Source organism: Bos taurus, chromosome X, assembly GCF_002263795.3.
Source record: "Bos taurus isolate L1 Dominette 01449 registration number 42190680 breed Hereford chromosome X, ARS-UCD2.0, whole genome shotgun sequence".
NCBI classification, from domain to species: Eukaryota; Metazoa; Chordata; class Mammalia; order Artiodactyla; family Bovidae; genus Bos; species Bos taurus.
Genome location: NC_037357.1, coordinates 33,175,085 through 33,198,227, shown reverse-complemented (window position 1 = coordinate 33,198,227; position 23,143 = coordinate 33,175,085). Strand labels below are relative to the sequence as shown.

At 45.7% G+C, this 23,143-nt stretch overlaps 1 protein-coding gene across 4 annotated transcripts in view; it reads right to left on the bottom strand.

Annotated features, from left to right (window-relative positions):
* MAMLD1 (mastermind like domain containing 1) overlaps nucleotides 1–23,143 on the bottom strand; it is a 119,503-nt gene that overhangs the window by 15,011 nt on the left and 81,349 nt on the right. For 3 of the 4 annotated variants that reach the window (XM_015461476.3, XM_059883599.1, XM_059883600.1), the window contains exons 3-4: nucleotides 21,126–22,802; nucleotides 18,889–19,014 (exon numbers count right to left, since the gene is read on the bottom strand). In XM_015461476.3, coding sequence (XP_015316962.1) covers nucleotides 18,889–19,014; nucleotides 21,126–22,802 — 1,803 coding nt within the window. The remainder of the gene's footprint in view (nucleotides 1–18,888; nucleotides 19,015–21,125; nucleotides 22,803–23,143) is intronic. The other variant, XM_059883601.1, reaches the window with a different exon arrangement.

The following is a 23,143-nucleotide window of genomic DNA, read 5'->3' as shown; positions in this document are numbered from 1 at the left end:
ATTCCACCATCTTGATCCACTCCTCCTAGAACCAAACATGCTCTAGGCGTGGTCTGATCAATAGCTCAGCAGAGCTGTTACTTTTCCTATCTTTTGGTAAAACGGACTAACAACAGTAATACATTACAATGATGATAATATTAGAAAGATTTGTTGAGCACTGAATCTAAGGAACTGGGTTCAGCCCTTTCTTGGAGTCATTTCAATTAATTCTTAGAACAATCTGAAGAGGGAGGCACTGTTATGATCCCATGGTAAAGATGAGGAAACTGAGGCACAAAGAGGTTAAGCAACTAGCTTAATTGAGGTCACTCGTTAGTAAGTGCCATGGCCTGGCCTAGAACCCAGACCTGTCAAACTACAGAGGCTATACCCTGAGTTTTGCTTGCTCAAATTGCCCAACTGGAACTTTTCTTAATTCAATATACAAGCAAGACCTGCAGGAAGAAGATTCTGGAGGGCTGCTATGGTTCCATAGCTGTGCAAGGGCCACTGGGTAGGCTGTTGTGCCACCTGGGTGTTCTTTTCTTTTTATAACAACTGTACCAAGAAATGAGAACTCCAGGTTGACAGATTTCTGTTTGGATACATGTGGTGCAGGGAGTGTGAAGTTCACTTGAGAGATTCTGCAAAAAACTCTAGGGTAGCACCTATCCTATCTATTTGCTGGATCTAGGATTGGCTAAAATGGACGGGGTTCAAAATCAAGTTCCCTTCCTTAGTCAATCAAGTATTCAGAAATTAACCAGTTAAGTTCAACTGGTAAACTGCTATTTTGCCTGTGTGTTACTCGCTCAGTTGTGTCCAACTCTTTGTGATCCCATGGACTGTAGCCTGCCAGACTCCTCTCTCCATGGAATTTTCCAGGCAAGAATAGTGGAGTGGGTTGCCACAACCTTTTCCAAGGGATCTTACTGACTTGGGATTGGACCCAGGTCTCCTGCATTCCAGGCAGGTTCTTGACCATTTAAGGCCTCCCTGATAGCTTAGTTGGTAAAGAATTTGCCTGCAATGCAGGAGACCCCAGTTCTATTCCTGGGTTGGGAAGATCCCCTGGAGAAAGGATAGACAACCTACTCCAGTATTCTTGGGCTTCCCTGGTGGCTCAGCTGGTAAATAATCCACCTGTAGGAGACCTGGGTTGGGAAGATCCCCTGGAGAAGGGAAAGGCTACCCACTCCAGTATTCTGGCCTGGAGAATTCCATGAACTGTATAGTCCATGGGGTCGCAAAGAGTTGGACACAACTGAGTGACTTTCACTTTCTTTACCATTTGAGCTACGCAGGAAGCCCACTATTTTGCCTAAGAAAGAGAAATAACTCAAGAAGAGGAAAAGGTAAAGTCAATAATGTTTAAATCAATCAAGGAATGAAGGAATAAGCATCTCTACACCTTCCCTAAGATGGGGAAACAGTGGAAACTATCAGACTTAATTTTTTTGGGCTCCAAAATCACTGCAGATGGTGATTGCAGCCATGAAATTAAAAGACGCTTACTCCTTGGAAGGAAAGTTATGACTAACCTAGATAGCATATTCAAAAGCAGAGACATTACTTTGCCAACAAAGGTCCGTCTAGTCAAGGCTATGGTTTTTCCTGTGGTCATGTATGGATGTGAGAGTCGGACTGTGAAGAAGGCTGAGTGCCGAAGAATTGATGCTTTTAAACTGTGGTGTTGGAGAAGACTCTTGAGAGTCCCTTGGACTGCAAGGAGATCCAACCTGTCCATTCTGAAGGAGATCAGCCCTGGGATTTCTTTGGAGGGAATGATGCTGAAGCTGAAACTCCAGTACTTTGGCCACCTCATGGGAAGAGTTGACTCATTGGAAAAGACTCTGATGCTGGGAGGGATTGGGGGCAGGAGGAGAAGGGGACGCCAGAGGATGAGATGGCTGGATGGCATCAGTGACTCGATGGACTTGAGTCTGAGTGAACTCCGGGAGTTTGTGATGGATAGGGAGGCCTGGCGTGCTGCGATTCATGGGGTCGCAAAGAGTCAGACACGACTGAGCAACTGAACTGAACACTTCCCCTAATACACACAACATTAATTTCAATGAATAAGCCTGTGACCTATTAACTCCCTGGGGTAGAGAATGGGTACTCCTCTCTGTCTCCCACAGTGCCAGACACAGAGCAGGTCTACAATACACTCTGAAATTTAGGCTCACTGTTTTCTATGGGGCAGTTCTAAGAGATGACCAGAGCCATGCCCGGCAGCAGTAACAATGGGTAATGGAGGAGGAAGACTGTGTGTTTGTTTGGTCAGGTTATGTGGGCCAATGGAAGTCACACTAGGAGCAAAGTGAGGTCAACAGCACTGCTATGAGAAACATCAGGGACTGGGTCAAAGGGTACCAAAACTCTCCAGAGGGCAGAGCCTCTGCAAGCCAGGCTCTGACAGCTTCTGGAAGGTTCCTATTGTCTCATGATGATGAGGGTGATGATAACAGCTACCACATATGAACAAAGGCAATGCACCAGGCACTGAGTGAAACTCTGTACAGTTTTTCTCTCACTTAATCCCCATGGCAACCCTGGACGATGGGTACCATCATTACGTTCATTTTCTAGTTGAGGAAAAGAAGGTTTAGAGAGCAGAGTAACTTGCTCAAAGTCCGAGTCAGAGCTGAAAGCTGAATCTGGGTCTGACCTGCTCCAAAATAAGAACTCTTAATTACAAATACTAAAGAATGCAATGTCCAAAGCATAACCCTTCTGCTTATGCACACCAAATCCTCCCCCCTGCCCTCCTTGGCTGCAGTATCTCCTCATTGGCTACAGTAAGGTGTGTTGCCAGGCCATGGGGTTCCAAAGAAGCCCTCCAACTAACCACCATATTCAGGCAACTGAGGAAGGGAGAGGCAGGATATCCTCTGGAGCCTTCTGGATTGAGACAGCAGATCTAATGCATGCATCTAAATTCACTCCCTTGCGAAGCCCCACTAAAAGTGCCATGAGAATTTGGTTTGGTGTGGTTTTTAAAGATACAACCTGGCAAGAACAAGGTGAATGCTTCAGGAGACATAGCAGCAGCAGCCTTTCCCAAGCTCTGAAGTAGCTAGACCAGGGTTAACTGACACCACAGACCCAGGGAAGCTGAATCACAGGCTGGCAGAGGGAAAGTGAAAAAGCAGCTTGGTCTAAATGGCAGGATGTTCAGCAGGCTCGGGAACAGGAGCCCCAGGTGGTCTCCAGCACTGGTGGGTGAAGTGGACACGTATGGCCAACACAATGGGGTAGATGCCTGGATGACTGCCCTGCCTCCACATCCCTGGGTATCTGCCTCTCCTCCACACTGGTGGAGGTTTGACTTGAATTGCTGAATTCCCTGCTCTGCCTTCCATATCCTGCTACTTGGATTAGCTGAAGACTCTCACTTCACCCCACAGAGGCATTATGTTGACCTCCACCTGGAAACTACAGTGCCTGGAGGTAGGCTGTGGCAAGCACAGCAAAGCAAGACAGCACCCCAACCCCTCGGGCTGTATTTCTTCTGCCTATCAGGAGTCCTGATGGCGGTGGGCTCTACCAACACTCAGATCCATTGTGCTATCAGTCACTGACTCCCCTAAGAGGGAAGCCTCTGTTGAATAGTGACACTAGGACCCTTTGTTGCCTATGCACCCAGACTGTGCTTGCCACTTGGTTCTTCAAAAAAACCTGATTGCTTGTTGAAGAATTCAGTAATACATAGTGAAACAAATAGAAAAGCAAGAGAACATTGGAAGCATGATAGTGAAGGGGCACACATGGGGTCTACTAGGGGGTTGACAAGGTTCCATTCCTCAGCCTAACCAGTGGTGACACAAGTTTTCACTTTGTTGTTGTTCTTCAGTCACTAAGTAGTGTCAGATTCATGGCAACCCCGTGGACTGCAGCATGCCAGGCTTCCCTGTCCTTCACTATCTCCCAGAGCTAGCTCAAATTCATGTTTATTGAGTTGGTGATGCGATCTAACCATCTCATCCTTTGTCGTCCCCTTCTCCTCCTGCCCTCAATCTTTCCCAGCATCAGGGCCTCTTCCAGTGAGTTGGCTCTTAGCATCAGGTGGCCAAAGGATTGGAGCTTCAGCCTTCAGCATCAGTCTTTCCAATGAATACTCAGGGTTGATTTCCTTTAGGAATGACTGGTTTGATATCCTTACTGTCCAAGGGACTCTCAAGAGTCTTCTCCAGTGCCACTGTTTGAAAGCATCAATTCTTTGGCACTCAGATTTCTTTGTGGTCCAACTCTCACATATGTACATAACTTCTGGAAAAACCTAGCTTTGACCACACTTTTTCTTTCAACTGTTCATCTAGGCCTTGCACACTTTTCTGTATCTATGCCATATTTCACAATAAAAGGAAAAAGTTACATATGCAGCTTGATGCCAGTCATGTGAAATATATATATTTTGGCATAGAAAAAAAAAATAATGAGCTACTGTATTCTAGCATGCTAGCAATGGTCATCCCTGGCTTATTTATAACTTTTATGTTTATGGTGTGTGTGTTAGTCGCTTAGTTGTGTCCAACTCTTTGCAACCCCATAGACTGTAGCCCACCAGGCTCCTCTGTCCATGGGATTCTCCTGGCAAGAATACTGGAGTAGGTTGATATTTCCTTCTCCAGGGGATCTTCCTGACTCAGGGATTGAACCCTGGTCTCCTGCATTGCAGGCAGATTCTTTACTGTCTGAGTTATAGGGAAGTCCCTTTATATTTATATATTTTGCTATCTCATAGGGTTTGTGTTGTTGCTGCACGTTTCTGCATTTTCCAAGTTTACTACAAAGAGAATATATTATTCTTGTAATCAAAAGATCTTAAAACATATTGAAAAAAGACAAAGTTCCCATCAAAGATTTGTATGTATCATATAGATTTTAAAACAAACAACAAAAAACCCCTAGGACTCATGTAAGTAAAAAATATGGTGTTATGTCAAGGAAACAACTCAAGTTCATGTAAAGGTATCATCATTTAGAGGTTAAAAAAGTTGCTTTGGAATTTAGGTCTTTTTTTTTTTCTGCTGTCAAACCCAGCTCCTTCCAGAGATGTTCCAGTCGCTGTTGAAGAGGACAGGGTCAATACTATAAGGACCCAGTTCAGCACACTTCGAGGGTAGCCTGGTGAATTCTTGCCAGGAATGCCAACCATCCCAGGGTTCATGATTTGGTCTCTGCCTTCTTTCCCCCAAGATTTTGACCATATAGATACACAAGTAGGTATTCCAATGACAAGTCAGCCTTCCTGCTGTCCCTATCACACAGCAACCTATCAGGTTTTCTTCTTTCCTACTGGCCTGGGAGGGGGCATCCTTCTCTGCTTTCCTTTAACTGAAGGCCTTACCTTCTATTTTCTTCTGACCTATTCTGTCTCCTTGCAGCTACCTCTGGGAATCAAAAAGGTAAGCACAAGCATAATCTACTACTATGCCTGGACAGACAGATATCCTTTTTAGGGGGCTGCCCTGGGTCTTCACTTCTGTGTGGGCTCTTCAGTTATGACTCGAGGGCTTAGTTGCCTGGAGGCATGTGGGATCCTAGTTCCCTGACCAGGGATGGAATCTGCATCTCCTGTATCCCAAGGTGGATTCTTAACCACTGGACCACCAGGGAAGTCCCCAGATATCCTTTTTGATGTGTGCTCATAGAAGGAGAATGGATTCATTGGTGACATCAAATATAAGCACAGTCTTTAAAGTCAACATCTGCAGGGTGTATTTCTAGTCAAGTTTGTATACTTCATCTATAATAAATGATCTGCCTTCTCTAAATAAAGAAATTGTGGGTTTGGTTTAATTTCATTATAAATTTATATTCAATAATAGAGAATTAGAACATTGGGGATAAAGAATATACAAAGTTTGCATTTCATTCCCTGATTTGGAGCCACCTGCTTGCTTCACAATACAGAGTTCATGAGCACAGAGTCTGAGCTAGGAGTCAAGAGACTAAGGTATTCCTCGGGGCCAGACATCCCAAGGTCTCACTAGATTTACATACCACAGCAGAGGGAAAATGTGGGGCTTCACTCAGACTGGCTCTTTAGGCCCTGCTGGGTGGGGTGTGCTGTGAGCTGCAGGGGCTTCCACTGCCTTCCCCCAAATGCTTATCTCCAAACTCTGGGCATGGGAAAATGGGGAGGTGGGCTGCTGTCTGGAGACAGGAGGCCCAGGGTGCCTGGGAAGGAGATACCTAGTTCCAAGGTACCAGGTTTCCCAGAGTGCAGGTAGGAGGAGTGTGAAAGCTTTGGCTGCAGTTGCCAGGGACGCTGAGGCCTCTCTATCAGTGTGTTTGTTTCATGTCAGAATGAGAAGGGACTGTGGGACTCATCTACACCAGAGGTTCTCAAAGTGGGGGTGCTTGGGCCAGCAGCAGCAGCAGCAGCAGCCTCTGGCAACCTGATAGAAATGTATACCTCTGGGTCCCACTCAGACCTAACAAATCAGAGCCCAGGACTTTGTACTATCACAAACCCTTCAGGACACTCAAGAAAGAACTACTGCTTCAATCCAACCCTCTCAGCATACAGAAGAGGAGACTGAGGGCCAGAGAAACAAGGATCCCTTGAGCCGAGGTCCAGCCTTGCTAACTCTATCCAGCGTGATGTGACGTGGATGCTGGGCCAGTGACTCCCATGTGCTGCTGCTTTCCAACTCCCCCTTTTCACACGGGAACTGTTTTTTTTACCCCTTTACTATACCTCTGCTTTTTCTTTGCCAAAGTGAGTGTTATGGCCAGGGTTCCCGGGAACACAAGAAGCTACACTCTGACCAAACTGAATCCCTTTGGGGAGGAAGAACATAGATTTTCAGGAGGACAGAGCATTTCAGGAGGCACATGCAAGGGAAGGAGGGAGGGTATAAATATAGTGACTTGGCCAGCACCTAGTCCTCCTATTCTCTGCAGTTTCCCTTCAGGCAGCCTCACTTGCCCTACATTGAACAAGTGCTTTGGGAATATGGCTCTGCCCAGGGTTGGAGAGCCATTGAGAGCCACTTAAACAAAGCAGCATAGTGGATATGGGACCAACACAGGCCACTGTGCCTGACTGTACCAAGGGCTTTCTGGGAAAGATGCTTCTGTGCTCTTCTGGCAAAGCTTCTAGAAGCAACTCTCTCTTATGCTCCCCTGGAAGAGGGCAGGAGGGAGGGTGTAGCTCCCGGACTTGCTGAGGGCTACCCGTGTGCCCACAAGGGGGAGCTGGCCTCAGGATGAAGTCAATGCTCCAGAAGGCCAGAGAGGCAGGAGGCAGAAAACTGCATCTCTGGGGACACTACTGAAGTCTGCCCAAGTGCTGGACGTGCACTTATAGGACTCAGTCAGTTCCCCTTTATCATTTCCTGTGACTTGCGACTCAGTATATCCTAAGCACTAGCTTGGCCCCTCTGCCCTTTATGAGATTTGCATTACGCCCTGGGTGACAGCTTATCTCTAGCAACAAAGCCTGGGGCCTGTGGAACCCGACTCAGCCTTGTGTCATCTTTCTTTATCCACAGACTAGTTTATCTAAAGAAAATTCCAGCATCCCTCGGCTGTCTGTACAACATGATCCAGCAAACACACTGAATGCGGATGCCAAAATTGCTTCACTCACATCTCAAGTGTGGTACTCAAGCTTTTAAATACTTTATTTTGCATTAGTTGCATGTGATCCACATTTTAGTAGCAATAATCTATCTTAAACAGCATTAAGAATTCCTGGATCAAAATCAATTCTGATGCAAACTCAAATATGTATTGTACATTGTGGGTTTCTGTGATGAAAATATTTGACAATCCAAACTGGAATTCATCTATAGTAAATAACCAGTGCTACCTCCTAAAAGCAATTATCGGCACTGAACTCCTAAATTTTTAAATCCCTTAAAAAGTCCAAGAACATACCAGAAAGTCGAACTTTGATTTCAGAGGTAATAGCCATACACAAAAAAATTAAAAGCCTGTAAGAGGTGTTGTTGACTTGGATGCTGATGGCTCTAGGAGGAGGGTTCATTCTCTTTCTCAATCCCTGGTCCAATACGATTGGTGGGGTAACTATAGAGCTCGGAAGAGTGATACTGACCATTGGTGGCAGAGGAAAGAGCCAGGCAGAGCAGATCTGTAAGATGCTGGATCTCTATGAGTTCTGAGGGAATTGACAGGGTCAAGGCCATTGCCAGAGGCTGCCCTTTTCCACCTCATTCTGCTCCTCTGATCTGTACCAATCTCAAACTCTAACAGCTAAATACAGCAAGAGTGGGGATCAGGAGATCTTTCTGGAGGGTGACAGGAAGGAATCTCTGTGATGTAATTATTCTACTAAGAAAGACACTTCCAAATAAAAAGTGAATCAAGAAAATAAAAGAAGCTAACAATATAGCTGTCAAATGACAAAAAGAAATCAAAATGAAAGTCCACTAAGATCATTTCCACAACGGATATAATAGCCACCCTAATGGGTGTCAGGATTTTGTTTTTTGACAACATGAAACTAGAAAGTGGTATTTGAGAGCTTTGCCTGTTAGCATTTTTGAGCACTCAGCTTTGAAAGTGTTGCCTGGTAGAGGGAAATGTCATGGAGTTGCCCCTACTTATTCCTACTCAAGGAGGGTTGGGGGCCTCCTACACCTTTCAAAGCCTTGTCACATGGAAATAAATGATCAGTACTCAAAATGGCAAATAAGGAGTATTCTCCATTCAATTACTGGCCTTCTGAATTGGCTGGCTTGGCAAATAGTCTTCATATGCTACCCAGATATGGACCTGTACAGAACTCTGGGTCCACCACAACTCTGCTCAATTCCTCTGCTCAAAACTGGCCAAATATGGTAGCATGTGACAGGAACAAAAGGTCAGACAGAACCTGCATGCTTAGCTTCAACTCCAAAGCTCCCCAAAGCAAAGCAAGAGTTGGAGTAATTTCTGATGTAGGGTTATGCATCTCTCAGGCCTTTGTGTGCATCTCTTGGGCTGCCCACTTCCCTTTTTCCTGTGCATCTAGCATTCCATCACTGAGTCAAGGTCTATCAGCTGTGTGTGAGCCATGGTTCAATTTCTAACCTAACACGAAACTCAGTTAACATTGGGAGAAGGACCAAAGGATGGAAGAAATGGAGAAATGCCACCCTCTGTCTTAGAAGCTGTTATTCCATTGGGAGTCAGGAGCCCAGGCCATGCACGTGGGCCTGAGGTGGAGATGTGATCTCTTTAGACCTTTACATTGCTTTTAGCTTTCAACAACCTCACTGCTTTGGAAGGGAGGGGCTAACAAGGTAAGCCCACATTCAACAACAAAGCAGTGCTTGTCATTGTGGGCATAATTCACAAGATCAAATCAAAACCTAAACTTTTCTGACTGACTCTTTTGGAAGCAGCAGAAACTCTTTCTCTGGGGCTGGGGTGGGGCAGGGGCAGGCTGGGTTCTCTGCAGGCAGTGTTCTACCATCTGGTGCCCCCTTCACACTCTAAGCTGCCAGGCTGGAGCATACACACAATGTCACTTTGCCCCGTGGGCCCAGGTTGTGGGATTTGACAACTCCCAAAGGACAGAAGAGGTTCAAAGTACAAACAGACTCAGGAGAGGTTTCCATAAAGCTGGGGTGATGGAAACAGCTATTAATGGCTGTGGGACCATTAATGGATTTGAGAGAGGGAAGCTGGGGAGGGCACAGGAAGGAGGGACAGTGATGCAGCAGAGCCCCTTAGGCACATCCTTTGCTCACCCACTGGGTCACACCTCTGACCCACAATGCTCCTCTGGCACCATCCTGCCCTCAGTGACAATGCTGGCTATAGGCATTAGGGCCACAGCTGAATGGGGCAAATCCATTGTGACTTGCCATCTGCCCTAGACAGTTTTTCTATTTTGCAAACTTTTCATTTGTGGTCATAACAGTAGCTGAGTGCTTCACTTTCAAATCTGTTTTAGGTGTGGAAGTGGACAGCCTCTCTGTGAGGTGGTCTATATTTTGGGTTTGTATTAATAGATATTCATAAGGAGTTACAGTTTAAAGGAAGACAACCCAATGATTTCTTTCTGTCCTCTTTATGACTCTTTGAAAACTGAAATCAGATTCCTTTCCTTGCTCTACAGTGACAAATTCACAGGTAATTCAATGAAATTTAGTATTAAAAAATTATATACTTCACTTTTAAAACACCTCATTTGGGGCATTCTGACTTCAGTTGAGTTCACTGTTTTTCAGGTATGTTAAAAGAAAACGAACAAACAAAAAGCCAAACAGCAACTCACAGGAGGTTTATGAAAACGGTTGCCTTTCTAGCTTTCATGAGTCAATTGTTAAGCAATTAAAAATTAAGGCTATTGATCACCATAAAAGAGGCATCAGAACTGGGGGGGGGGGCGCTTTTTGCATTCCTGTAAATTCTGGTGTTGACCTCACTGAGTAATGATTACTCCAGGGGCAAAATGTAATGATGCCTCATTGCAACGTGACATCTCACTCATTCTCCAGGTTCCCACAGAAAAGAAGCTTGATGTTTAAAAGGTTAGCATTTGATAGGCAGCACATTTAAAACTTCTGCTTTTGGCAATGGGATCATACTTATCAATAATTACCTTAAATGTAAATGGGTTGAATGCCCCAACCAAAAGACAAAGACTGGATGAATGGATACAAAAACAAGACCCCTATATATGCTGTCTACAAGAGACCCACCTCAAACCAAAGGACACATACAGACTTAAAAGATATTTCATACAAATGGAAACCAAAAGAAAGCAGGAGTAGCAATACTCATATCACCTAAAATAGACTTTGAAATAAAGGCCATAAAAAAAGGCAAAGAAGGACACTACATAATGATCAAAGGATCAATCCAAGAAGATGTTAACAGTTATAATATATATGCACCCAACATAGGAGCACAGCAATATGTAAGGCAAATGCTAACAAGTATGAAAGGGGAAATTACCAGTAACACACTAATAGTGGGAGACTTTAATACCCAACTCACACCTATGGATAGATCAACTAAACAGAAAATTAGCAAGGAAACACAAACTTTAAATGATACAATGGACCAGTTATACCTAATTGATATCTATAGGGCATTTCGCTCCAAAACAATGAATTTCACCTTTTTCTCAAGTGCACATGGAACCTTCTCCAGGATAGATCACATCCTGGGCCATATAATCTAGCCTTGGTAAATTCAGAAAACTTGAAATCATTCCAAGCGTCTTTTCTGATCACAATGCGGTAAGATTAGACGTCAACTACAGGAGAAAAAACTATTAAAAATACAAACATGGAGGCTAAACAACATGCTTCTGAATAACCAACAAATCACAGAAGAAATAAAAAAAGAAATCAAAATACGCATAGAAACAAATGAAAATGAAAACACAACAACCTAAACCTATAGGATTCAGTAAAAGCAGTGCTAAGGGGAAGGTTCATAGCAATACAAACTTACCTCAAGAAACAAGAGAAAAATCAAATAAATAACCTAACTTTATACCTAAAGCAACTAGAAAAAGAAGAAATGAAGAACCCGAGGGTTAGTAGAAGGAAAGAACTCTAAAAAATTAGGGCAGAAATAAATGAAAAAGAAACAAAGGAGACCATAGCAAAAATCAACAAAGCCAAAAGCTGGTACTTTGGGAAGATAAATAAAATAGACAATCCAGTAGCCAGACTCATCAAGAAAAAAAGGGAGAAGAATCAAATTGACAAAATTAGAAATTAAAATGGAGAAATCACAACACACAACACAGAAATACAAAGGATCATAAAAGACTACTATCAGCAACTGTATGACAATAAAGTGGACAACTTGGAAGAAATGGACGAGTTCTTAGAGAAGTACAACTTTTCAAAACTGAACCAGGAAGAAATAAAAAGTCTTAACAGACGCCATCACAAGCATGGAAATTGAAACTGTAATCAGAAATCTTCCAGCAAACAAAAGCCCAGGACCAGACAGCTTCACAGGTAAATTCTACCAAAAATTTAGAGAAGAGCTAACACCTATCCTACTCAAACTCTTCTAGAAAATTGCAGAGGAAGGTAAACTGCCAAACTCATTCTATGAGGCCACCATCACCCTAATACCAAAACCAGACAAAGATGCCACAAAAAAAGAAAATTATAGGCCAATATCACTGATAAACATAGATGCAAAAATCCTCAACAATATTCTAGCAAACAGCATCCAACAACATATTAAAAAGATCATACATCATAACCAAGTGGACTTTATCCCAGGGATGCAAAGATTCTTCAATATTCAAAGTCAATCAATGTAATACATCACATTAACAAATTGAAAGATAAAAGCCATATGATTATCTCAATAGATGCAGAGAAAGCCTTTGACAAAATTCAACATCCATTTATGATAAAAACCCCCCAGAAAGCAGGTATAGAAGGAACATACCTCAACATAATAAAAGCCATATATGATAAACCCACAGCAAACATTATCCTCAATGGAGAAAAATTGAAAGCATTTCCCCTAAAGTCAGGAACAAGACAAGGGTGCCCACACTATCCACTACTATTCAACATAGTTTTGGCCACAGCAATCAGAGCAGAAAAAGAAATAAAAGGAATCCAAATTGGAAAAGAAGTAAAACTCTCACTGTTTGCAGATGACATGATCCTCTACATAGAAAACCCTAAAGACTCCACCAGAAAATTACTAGAGCTAATCAATAAATATAGTAAAGTTGCAGGATATAAAATCAACACACAGAAATCCCTTGCATTCCTATACACTAACACTGAGAAAACAGAAAGAGAAATTAAGGAAACAATTCCTTTCACCATTGAAATGAGAAGTATAAAATACCTAGGAATAAATCTACCTAAAGAAACAAAAGACCTATATATATAGAAAACTATAAAACACTGATGAAAGAAATCAAAGATGACACAAACAGATGGAGAAATATACCATGTTCATGGATTAGAAGAATAAATATAGTGAAAATGAGTATACTACCGAAAGCAATCTATAGGTTCAATGCAATCCCTATCAAGCTACCAACCGTATTTTTCACAGAACTAGAACAAATAATTTCACAATTTGTATGGAAATACAAAAAAACCTCGAGTAGCCAAAGCAATCTTGAGAAAGAAGAATGGAACTTGAAGAATCAACCTGCCTGACTTCAGACTATATTACAAAGCTTCAGTCATCAAGGCAATATGGTACTGGCACAAAGACAGAAGTATAGATCAATGTAAGAAAAATAGAAACCCCAGAGATAAATCCACGCACCTATGGACACTTTATCTTCAACAAAGGAGGCAAGAATATACAATGGAGAAAAGACAATCTCTTTAACAAGTGGTGCTGGGAAAACTGGTCAACCACTCGTACAAGAATGAAACTAGAACACTTTCTAACACCATACACAAAAATAAACTCAAAATGGATTAAAGATCTAAATGTAAGACCAGAAACTATAAAAACTCCTAGAGGAAAACATAGGCAAAACACTCTCTGACATAAATCATAGCAGGATCCTCTATGACCCACCTCCCAGAATATTGGAAATAAAAGCAAAAATAAACAAATGAGAACTAATTAAACTTAAAAGCTTTTGCATAACAAAAGGAACTATAAGCAAGGTGAAAAGACAGCCTTCAGAATGGGAGAAAATAATAGCAAATGAAGCAAATGATAAAGAATTAATCTCAAAAATATACAAGCAGCTCATTCAGCTCAATTCCAGAAAAATAAATGACCCAATCAAAAAATGGGCCAAAGAACTAAACAGACATTTCTCCAAAGAAGACATACAGATGGGTAACACATGAAAAGATGCTCAACATCACTCATTATCAGAGAAATGCAAATCAAAACCACAATGAGGTACCATTTCACGCCAGTCAGAATGGCTGATATCAAAAAGTCTATAAAAAATAAATGCTGGAGAGGGTGCGGAGAAAAGGAAACCTTCTTACACTGTTGGTGGGAATGCAAACTAGTACAGCCACTATGGAGAACAGTGTGGAGATTCCTTAAAAACTGAAAATAGACCTGCCACATGACCCAGAAATCCCACATCTGGGCATACACACTGAGGAAACCAGAATTGAAGGAAACATGTGTACCCCAATGTTCATCGCAGCACTGTTTACAATAGCTGGGACATGGAAGCAACCTAGATGTCCATCGGCAGACAAGTGGATAAGAAAGCAGTGGTACATATACACAATGGAATATTATTCAGCTATCAAAAAGAACACATATGAATCAGTTCTAATGAGGTGGATGAAGCTGGAACCTATTATTCAGAGTGAAGTAAGTCAAAAAGAAAAACACCAATACAGTATATTAATGCATATGTATGGCATTTAGAAAGATGGTAATGATGACCCTGTATGTGAGACAGCAAAAGAGACACAGATATAAAGAAGAGACTTTTGGACTCTGTGGGAGAAGGCGAGGGTGGGATGATTTGAGAGAATAGCATTGAAACATGTGTATTACCATATGTGAAATAGATTACCAGTCCAAGTTCAATGCATGAAACAGGGCACTCAAAGCCAGTGACCTGTAACAACCCTGAGGGATGGGTTGGGGTGGGAGGGGGCTTCAAAATGGAGAACACATGTACACCCATGGCTGATTCATGTCAAAAGTATGGCAAAAACCACTACAATAATGTAAAGTAATTAGCCTCCAATTAAAATAAATAAATTAATTTTAAAGTAAAAGGACCTGTGACATGTTCTGTGAGGTGGAGGACCATTAATGGTACTTAGAAATCAAAAAAGAAACTGAGAAAACAATACAATTTTTGATAACATTAGTACCAAATTCTGACTGTTTTCCAAAATGGACTTTCATTTCCTCGCAATTGAGAGTAGTTAAAATTTGTTCAACATGCAGATGTCAGTCCCTAAATTATCAAAATCTATATTACACTGTATCTAATTTTATTTCCTTCAAAAGCAGCTAAAAAGTGTTTCCCCAAACTAAACAGTTCTTTGCTGTCCAATTTTTAAAAAGAAAGGAAACACTAAGCTTGTACATACAATCATGCTTAAATACAAAATAAAGATGCTTATTTAGTCAGATGTTCTTATCTCTGGTAGAGAAGGTGCGTGGAAGGTGAGGCCCAGCTCTGATTCAGAGGCTCTTTGAAATCTGACTTGCTTGCCCCGCTCCTTGCTCACTGCAGGCCAAAGCTTCCCCCAGACACCTTCCTCTTGCATTTCAGCAGGATTAACCCTTGAAGCAAAATCTGTGATGCTTTTCACCAGAATTAGTAAGAGACAAATGCAAAGAAACTTTTCTCATAACATGGGGGGTGTTGCCCTGCCTCTTAGCCTCAAAACGGCAGAATTAACAGAAGCAGATGAAAAAAAGACTTCAAGCTCAAGGTCATAGGCCCTTCCTCGACAATGTTTGGCACATCTGATTCCAAGGGGGTTGGGTATTTTGGAAAGGTAGTGGTCACGTGCTTTTAGAGGGTCATGAACGACATACAGGCTAGGAGCAGACTCACTCGCTGCCATCTTGACCGCCTGCCTCCAGTGGAAAATGGAGCCGCTGTCACTCTGACAAGGGAAGGGAATTCTCTCAGTCTAACTAACCTGGTTTTATAATTTTGGTTTTCAGTGGGCGGTCGCAGGGTGAAGGGATAGATTGTCATTTGCAGCGCAAAGCTGGCCCTTACTCGCCTTCCCATCCATTCTGTCAGCCTATCAGCAGCAGGCCCTCTGCATCTAGATGCTGCAGGTGGCCCTTGGGCCGCGGCAGGTGGCATGGTTGGGGTCCAGCTGGTGCAGGCAGAAACGGGCACTCCTGACTCCTCCTCTGCCCGCCTAAAGTCATCCTGTGGTCCCTTTGTTACTCAGCACCCACGTGGGGATGGTGCCACCGCTGCCTGGCTCCCAGCATTCCTGCCATCTCTGCTTGGAGGGAGAAGGGCCAGCACTGTCCCCTCCCCATTGGCCAGGGTGCTCAGGAAGCTGCTCTTCCCCTTTGTGGGGTCACCAGTCTGTGTCCACCCCTTGGCTGCTCCTCAGCCACCTGGTAAATGTCTTCCCTGACACCCACACTGGGAGGGCACTCCCCACCCCTCCTCTGCAAGCCACTTCCCAACCCTGAAGCCAGAGAGGTATTCTGAGTTTCCAGAACTTTTAACAGCAGAGATAACTTCGGCAGAGCATGATCATGTGCCAGGCCCATGCCGAGCATGCTGACCTCATTGCATTGAACACTCCCAGCAACCCCATTCGATAGGTATACTAGCATCTCCATTTCACAGATGGGGAGACTGAAGCCCAGAAAGGGGACAGAGCAGGCCAAACAAAGAAGTGGCAGAGCCAGGATTTGGATCCCAGTCATCCAGGCTCCAAGCCCAGCCCCTGGTTCACCTCCTGCCAAGACCCAAGTGTCAATGCCACAATGTTCCTGGCTCTGAGCTGTCTCATTCTAAGAACAAGAGGGACCCACAAGTGAGGGTGACAAGAGAGCCTCCTCTAGGTCCCATTTCAGACCGAGGTGCCCAGAGCCCCCTCCCAGGCCTAGCCCTCTAGGAGGGTGGATGGCAGTTTTCCTCATGAGCCCACGGCCTCCACCACTTTTGGAGGCTCACTGCTCTCTGAGGCCCAGAGATGTGCAGCTTGGAGTTAAAGGCAGAAACCATAACAGACCCAGGCAAGGGCTTGTCTAGCCTTCGCCAAGGCAGGCTCGGGTCCCCTCTCAAAATCTGTATAAACCATATCACAGGCCTCTATGGTCTATTTCTCTGCAGCTGCCCCCTTCCCCTCGGTTGCCTTGGCCTGCCTCAAGATCAGATTTCAGGCATTATTCCAAATGGCCAACATCTACATCCCTCGTCCCTGAGTTGCTACCCATCCAGCTCTGCAAGCCCATGTGCACCTAGGGTGCTCCTGCTGCCTTTTGCCACTCTGAGTCTTCCAGAGCACAACTCCCATCTCCTGGACAGAACTGTTTTATCTTTGAGTAAATGTTAGTGCCATCCTCCAGTGGCTTGATGCTAAAACTGAAGTCCTAACCCCGATTTTCACAATGCCCTAAGGCATCTTCAATAGTTTTCAGTGAGAAGGGGCATGCAATTATTAAAGCAAATTTCATTTTGCTTCACTTCAGTTAAAAACAGAAATCACCCAGCCTTGGGAGTAGGGTGGGGAATGCAGTGAGGAGATTTAGGGCCATTGAAATTCAACACACCAGGGCTATGTGTCTCGACTTCAAAGTCCTTCCCTTAGAAATCATTGGTCCACATCCCTTATCTGTAGTTTCAAGGCCAAAAGCTCTGAAAGCTTATTCTGTTTTTGTAAATTTGGTGCCAAAATTTATTTGGGAGCAAAACTTGACCCGGGCTCGGTTAAATATTCTTATTTCTCTGCAAAAATAATAAAATGCTACCCCAGATTCCACCACAGGGTTGTGTGATATTTGGCATATGCAGCATATTACCTTGCTTAAGTCCCTAAAGTTCTGAATTGAGAAACACATCTGATTCCAGGGCTCCGAGACCCAAGTCTGGGAGCCTGGGCTGGCCCTGCTGAGCTGCAGAGTGTGGGCCAGGCTGCACCCCGAGTATGCTCGGTTCAGCATCTCTTATCTTCCAAGGCCATCAAAATGAAGTCCAGCCATTTGCCCAGGTTCAGCTGATGCTCAGAGGGCTTAAGTGACATTGCTCCTGGCACACTGTCCACACAGTGATGGTGTCTGGACTGGAACCTCAGTCCGACTATCTCCAGTGCCTCTGCCACGCTTACCCACTGCCCTGACACCAGATGGCATTTACCTTTTACCTCCAATGCAAGCAAGCAGTTCATTGAAATTGGATCAATCACTTAGCTGGTAAAGTGGAATCCCCCAAATTGAGCGAGACTAGTTTGCAAATAAGAAAGTGCTCCTATCAACAACTGGATTTGGCATTTCTGCTGACTCGAGAATTGCTTTCTCATGTTCCATTTAGAAACTACTCTTTAAGGCAACTATGATCTGGCTAAAAATGAATGCCCAATCCTCCTGCTACCACCCACAGAGGTGTGATGAGCTAGTCAATGCCAAAAAAAGGACAAGAGTGTTTTCTGAGTGTTGGTTTGGGTGGTAGTAAAGCGTGGCCAAGTCCACCATGGTGGGAGCAAGAAGCATGGACTTCCTGTCCGTCCTGCAGGTGACCATGCTAAACACTCACCTCTTCCTTTCTCCCAGCTTCTCCTGATCATGGGACCAGCACTGACTTCTTAGGACTCTAATTCAATGTGGAAAGGCCACAAGAAGGAACATAGCCCCACAAAGAGAACCAGATCTAGAGACTCAGGCCTAGGAGACAGTCATAATGACAGCAAGCATCTGTTGGCAGTACTTTAGGTGCACTGAATGAACACATTTACTTCTTGAACAACCTACCATCACACCCGCTTTGTGGACGAGGCAGAAGTGAGGAGGGTCAGGCAGGATAGGCCAGGCCCCTGCATGCAGGGTTACGAGTGTGGCCTCTACAGCCACACTCCCTGCTCTGGCCCCGACTGGCTGTGTGACTGCGGGCAACTCTGCGGACTTCTCTGTGCCTCAGTTTTCTCAGCTTTAAAGGGAATGCTAACAGCCTCTACCTCTGAGGACCACAAGGAGAAGCAGGAGGGAAGAACTGGGTAGTACACTCAGCCCCAGGCAGCAGGGGCCCAGAATGCGGCCCCTGGCAGCGGTTGTAGCCCCTTGGGCTTGGCAGAGGTCACAGGTGTCCCTCCTGGCCTCGGGAAGCTCAGCCACGTGCTCCTTCTCCCAAGCCTTTCCCCAGCCCCACCTAGGGAATCAGCTGTGGGGGGGTGGGTAGATTTTCAAGACCCTGAACATTAAGGATTCTCTCTCTGAGCCAGCTGCTCCGGCTCTGAGGCAACACAGTCAGACAACAAACACTCCCCACTGAAAACAAAAGAAACCAAAAAAGCTCACAATCTTAGATGGTGACACGGCTCCAGGCTGAGGATGCTGCCTGATAGGATAAGGGTCCCAGTGGTGATTCAGCTGGTGCTCCATCGAGCCAGCCACGGAAGTCCACGAGAACAGTTGGCAACACGCCTACAACAAAATCAAACCTAAGTGCTCCTGAACTGTGGACAAGGGCTGGCCGCTCACCCTGGCCTCCCCCACGGGTGCACCCAACCAAAGACTGATCCTTGGTGTGGAGCGCGTGGCTCATGAGGCTTCATGAAACCTGGATGAAAAAGACACGGTCTCTCTCCTCCTGGTACTGTCATGGCCATGGTCACCCAGAGCCCTCAGAAAAGAGGTCAGTCTTCCCAAGGAGTATCCCTCACGCTGCTACATACCCAAGCCTAGCACTTTACAGCCACCTCCTCAGCTTTTCTACAGAAGAAACAGGCAGGGTGGGAGACCGAAGTCCTGGGGGAAAGCTTGTGGAAAGCTTTCTAGCAGGGGGAATGGTGCCTGAGCCTTAGGAGCTGTAAGAGTGGGACAGGAAAGGAAAGGTGGGCAGGGAAGGCTACACACAGGCAATGGTGGGAGTCAAGGTCAAGAGCACAGAGTGAGCCAGTTGTAAGCACTTAAAGACCTGAAGAACACTGGTCTAAGGAGATAGATGGAGCCAGCTGATGGGCCTCCAGAATTTTCTGAGCAAGTGTGAACATGATCAGGTCTGTCTTATAGCAAGGTTATGCTTAGAGAAATGGATGTTTTATTGGGGCAACGAGTTTAAGATGGTTTATTGGGCAAAGTGTATGAGTTTGAACAAAGATCAAGAGAGCAATGGTAAAGAGGAAGCATGAAGACTGGAGCCGGGGCAGGGAGACACCTGATGTGGCTCCCACTGATCGATCCCTGCCTCCTGGTACCCTCACTACCTTGTGGTTCCCCACTAGTATTCACCACTTCATGCTCAAGTCTAATGAACAGAATGTTGCACACGTGATGCAATGTCACTTTCCAGACTAGGTTATACAGACTGGGACTTTTGACTCACTGGCAACCTCCCCTCAACCTCTCTAGCTGGCATATTCTCTCTTGCTGGCATATTCTCTCTTGCTCACTCTGATGAAGCTGGCTATCATGTTAGGAGAAGCTCTGTGAAGAGGCCCATGTGGCAAGGAATCAAGGGAGGCCTCGGGCCAACAGCTCATGAAGAACAGAGGCCTCAGTCCAACAACCCATAAGGAACTGTTTCCTGCCAACAACCACAGCAGTGAGTTTTGAAGCCAGTCCTCCCCAGTTGAGCCCTGAGATGACCGCAGCCTTGTGAGAGACATGGGGCCAGAAGGCCTGCTAAGCCGTGCCAGGATCCCCAGCCCACAGAAACTGTGAAGTATTAAATAGTACACGTGTGCTGCTTAAAAGTGGTTGTTTCAGGCCAATTTGTTACATGGCCATAGATAACTAATACAGACAAAGATCAGAGCATGAAAAATGGAAACTGTGATAGATATCACCTGGTGAGAAGTAGGTGAAGTGAGTAATTGAAAAGACCGCAGGAGAAGAAAGAGAAGTCATAGGGGTATTGAGAAAAGCACGGGCTCTGGGGCAAGACCGCCTGCCTTCAAGTTCCTGCTCTGCCCCTTGCTAACTGTGTGACTCTGGGCAAGTCGTTTCAATGCTCTGAGCCTCAGTTTCTTCATCTGTAAAATGGGGATGTAAGAATAACTACTTGACACATCTCCAACCTTTTCATTTAGGACCTGCCTCAGCATCTGGTGCAGGGGTCAACAAACAGCACACTGCCCAGCAGACATTCACTGTGGCGCTTCTAGAAGGCCCAGTTTGCAGCTTTATGCCAGCAGGGACAAGATTCAAGTGCTTAGAGCAATTTCCTTGCATCCTATGAAGTCTTCACTGGTCCTGGGTGAGGGAACGTGCCTCATGGCCCAGTTCAGGGGAAGTGGATCTGTGCAATTCTGACCTGTCTGCCCTGGTTCCTTCCCCTGGCAGCACCTCTGGGTGCAGTTTTCTCCCAGGGAAGCTAAGTGACCTGCACAGAAAGTGAGACTATAACCTTGGCCTCCTTAATATTGTGCTTTGACTGTGCAGAATAAGCCAACTTAAATAGACTTTTTCAGAGTCAAGCCCAGTCTCTAAAGAGCTAGAGCCTGAATTTGCCTCCAAAGCCGGCTCTCAATAGCATGAAACACAATTCTTATTTCCAAAACCAAGGGACAAAACCAGAGATGAGATCGGCTTACCTGTCTGGGCAGAGAAGGCATGGAATCCCCCAAGGCCAGAGACCGCTGAAAGCGCTGTGGTTGCTGTGTCACGTGCTGCAGGAGGAATGAAGAAATATCCGGCTGCTGCTGCAGCTGCAAGGTGGCCGTGGATGAGGCCGTGGCAGAAGAGGCCGGTGGTGGTGTGGGCTGCTGCAGGTAGTGGAGCAAGGCAGGCTGCCGAGATGTGGTGGGCACTGATGGCATCTTCTGGGGGCCTGGCTCAGACATGAAATGTGACAAGGGCTTGGTGTGGCCGAAAGGAAAGGGCTCTGAGGCTCCTGGGCTGGGGCTGCTCAGGTCCTGCTGCATGATCATGCTCAGGGTTTTGGGCTTGTAGATAGCACTGGCTGGTGGCTGTGGCTGGCAGAGCGGATGAGCGGAGGTGGTGAGGCCCTGGATCAGGGGGCACTGTGCAGTGAAGGACTGCTGGGGCAGGCTTGGGCTGGACAGTGTCTCTGGGCGATAGGGGGTTAAGGGCCCCGTGTTGCTGGTGGGCAGAGCAGACATCAGGTGCCCCTGAGGGTGTTTGACGGTAGAGGACATCAGGTTGGCAAGGATGGAGGTCTGCGTGCTGAATGGTGGCGGCTGCTGGAGCGTGGGGCTAGGGAACTTCTCTGGCGCATAGGGCCTGGCTGGCCCAAGGACGGTGCTGCTGCTGGGTGCCAGGCTGGACAGTAAGGTATTGGGAGAGCCCTGGAGGGTGGTCCCCGGCAGGCTGCTCGATGACATACAGGACACCATGAGCCCCTGAGGGCTGAAGGGCGGCAGCGGCTGTGGTGAGACCACAGGCACTGGCTGGTAAGGTGGGGAGAGGCCAGGAGAAGGCAGGCCAGACCAACTGGTGGTGGGGTCCAGCTGCTTCTTACTGGAGCCCTGCTTGCTGGCCGCCAGTGCTTTCAGCTGGTGGGCATGATGCCACTGAGACACTGGGAGTGGCGGCAGGGCAGCTGAGAGTGTCACCTGGGCCTGATTCTTGGCCTGCCCAGTCGAGGAACTTGGGGAGGCCATCTGCTTACTGGCAGGCGTAATTGCATAGCTGAACCCCGCAGAGGAGGGTGGGATCTGAAGCGACACCCCAGTGTCCAGGCTGCAACTGGAAGCAAAGTCCTTGCTGGAACTGAGGCTCTCCAAGCGTGGCATCTGAACTGTGGGCTTGGCAGTCGCGCCTAAGGTTGCCGGTGGGTGGTGTTGTAAGACCAGCGGTTCTTCCGGCTTGGTCCCCAGGATTTTCTCAAGATCGAGCTCACTCTGAGAAGATTCTTGAATTTCTGTGAGCTCCTCCAGCAGATCTTGAAGTTCCTGATCCACAGCCGGTGCGCTGTTGGTTTTGTCATAGTAAGGAATAGAGGGGCCTTTCACTCCCATTTCTGCTGTTGGTGGCCCTGCAAATGGTGGGCCCATGACACTGCCGTTCCTGGGGCTATTGTCCAGTAGTAACGGATGGCCAGGGGCTGCCATTGCTGTAGAACTAGGGTTCATGGGTAACGCAGGAACTTGCAGCTGTGCACAGGCTGTGCTGGGATGGGCACCCGGGCCCATCGAAAGGGTGACATCCTCAAGGCATGGTCTCTTGATTTGATTAGGGTAACCCTCGTCGCCCATGCCTGAAAGCTGGAAATCTTCTCCTTCCTGTCTCCGCTTAGTGGTTCCCTGTGCCTGGGAGAGAAAAGAGGAGACGGAAGGAAGAGGAGAGAAAGAAAGAAAGAGAGAGAGTGTTTATAAAGGCTTGGCACATTAATGCTATTGGACAGGAAACTTATAAGATAAAACAGATGTGTCAGTTTCAAGACTTACAGTTGTGAAAACTATACAATATAGTCTATTTTTAGAACCATGATGCTTTTTTGTTGTTTCATTTAGCCTATCTTGCTGGATTTCAGATAAAGCATTATGCTGCCTCTGTAACAGTTTTAGAAAGAGTTGTGCAAACTATATAATACAGTCTATTTTTAGAACCATGATGCTTTTTTGGTTGCTGTTTCATTTAGCCTATCTTG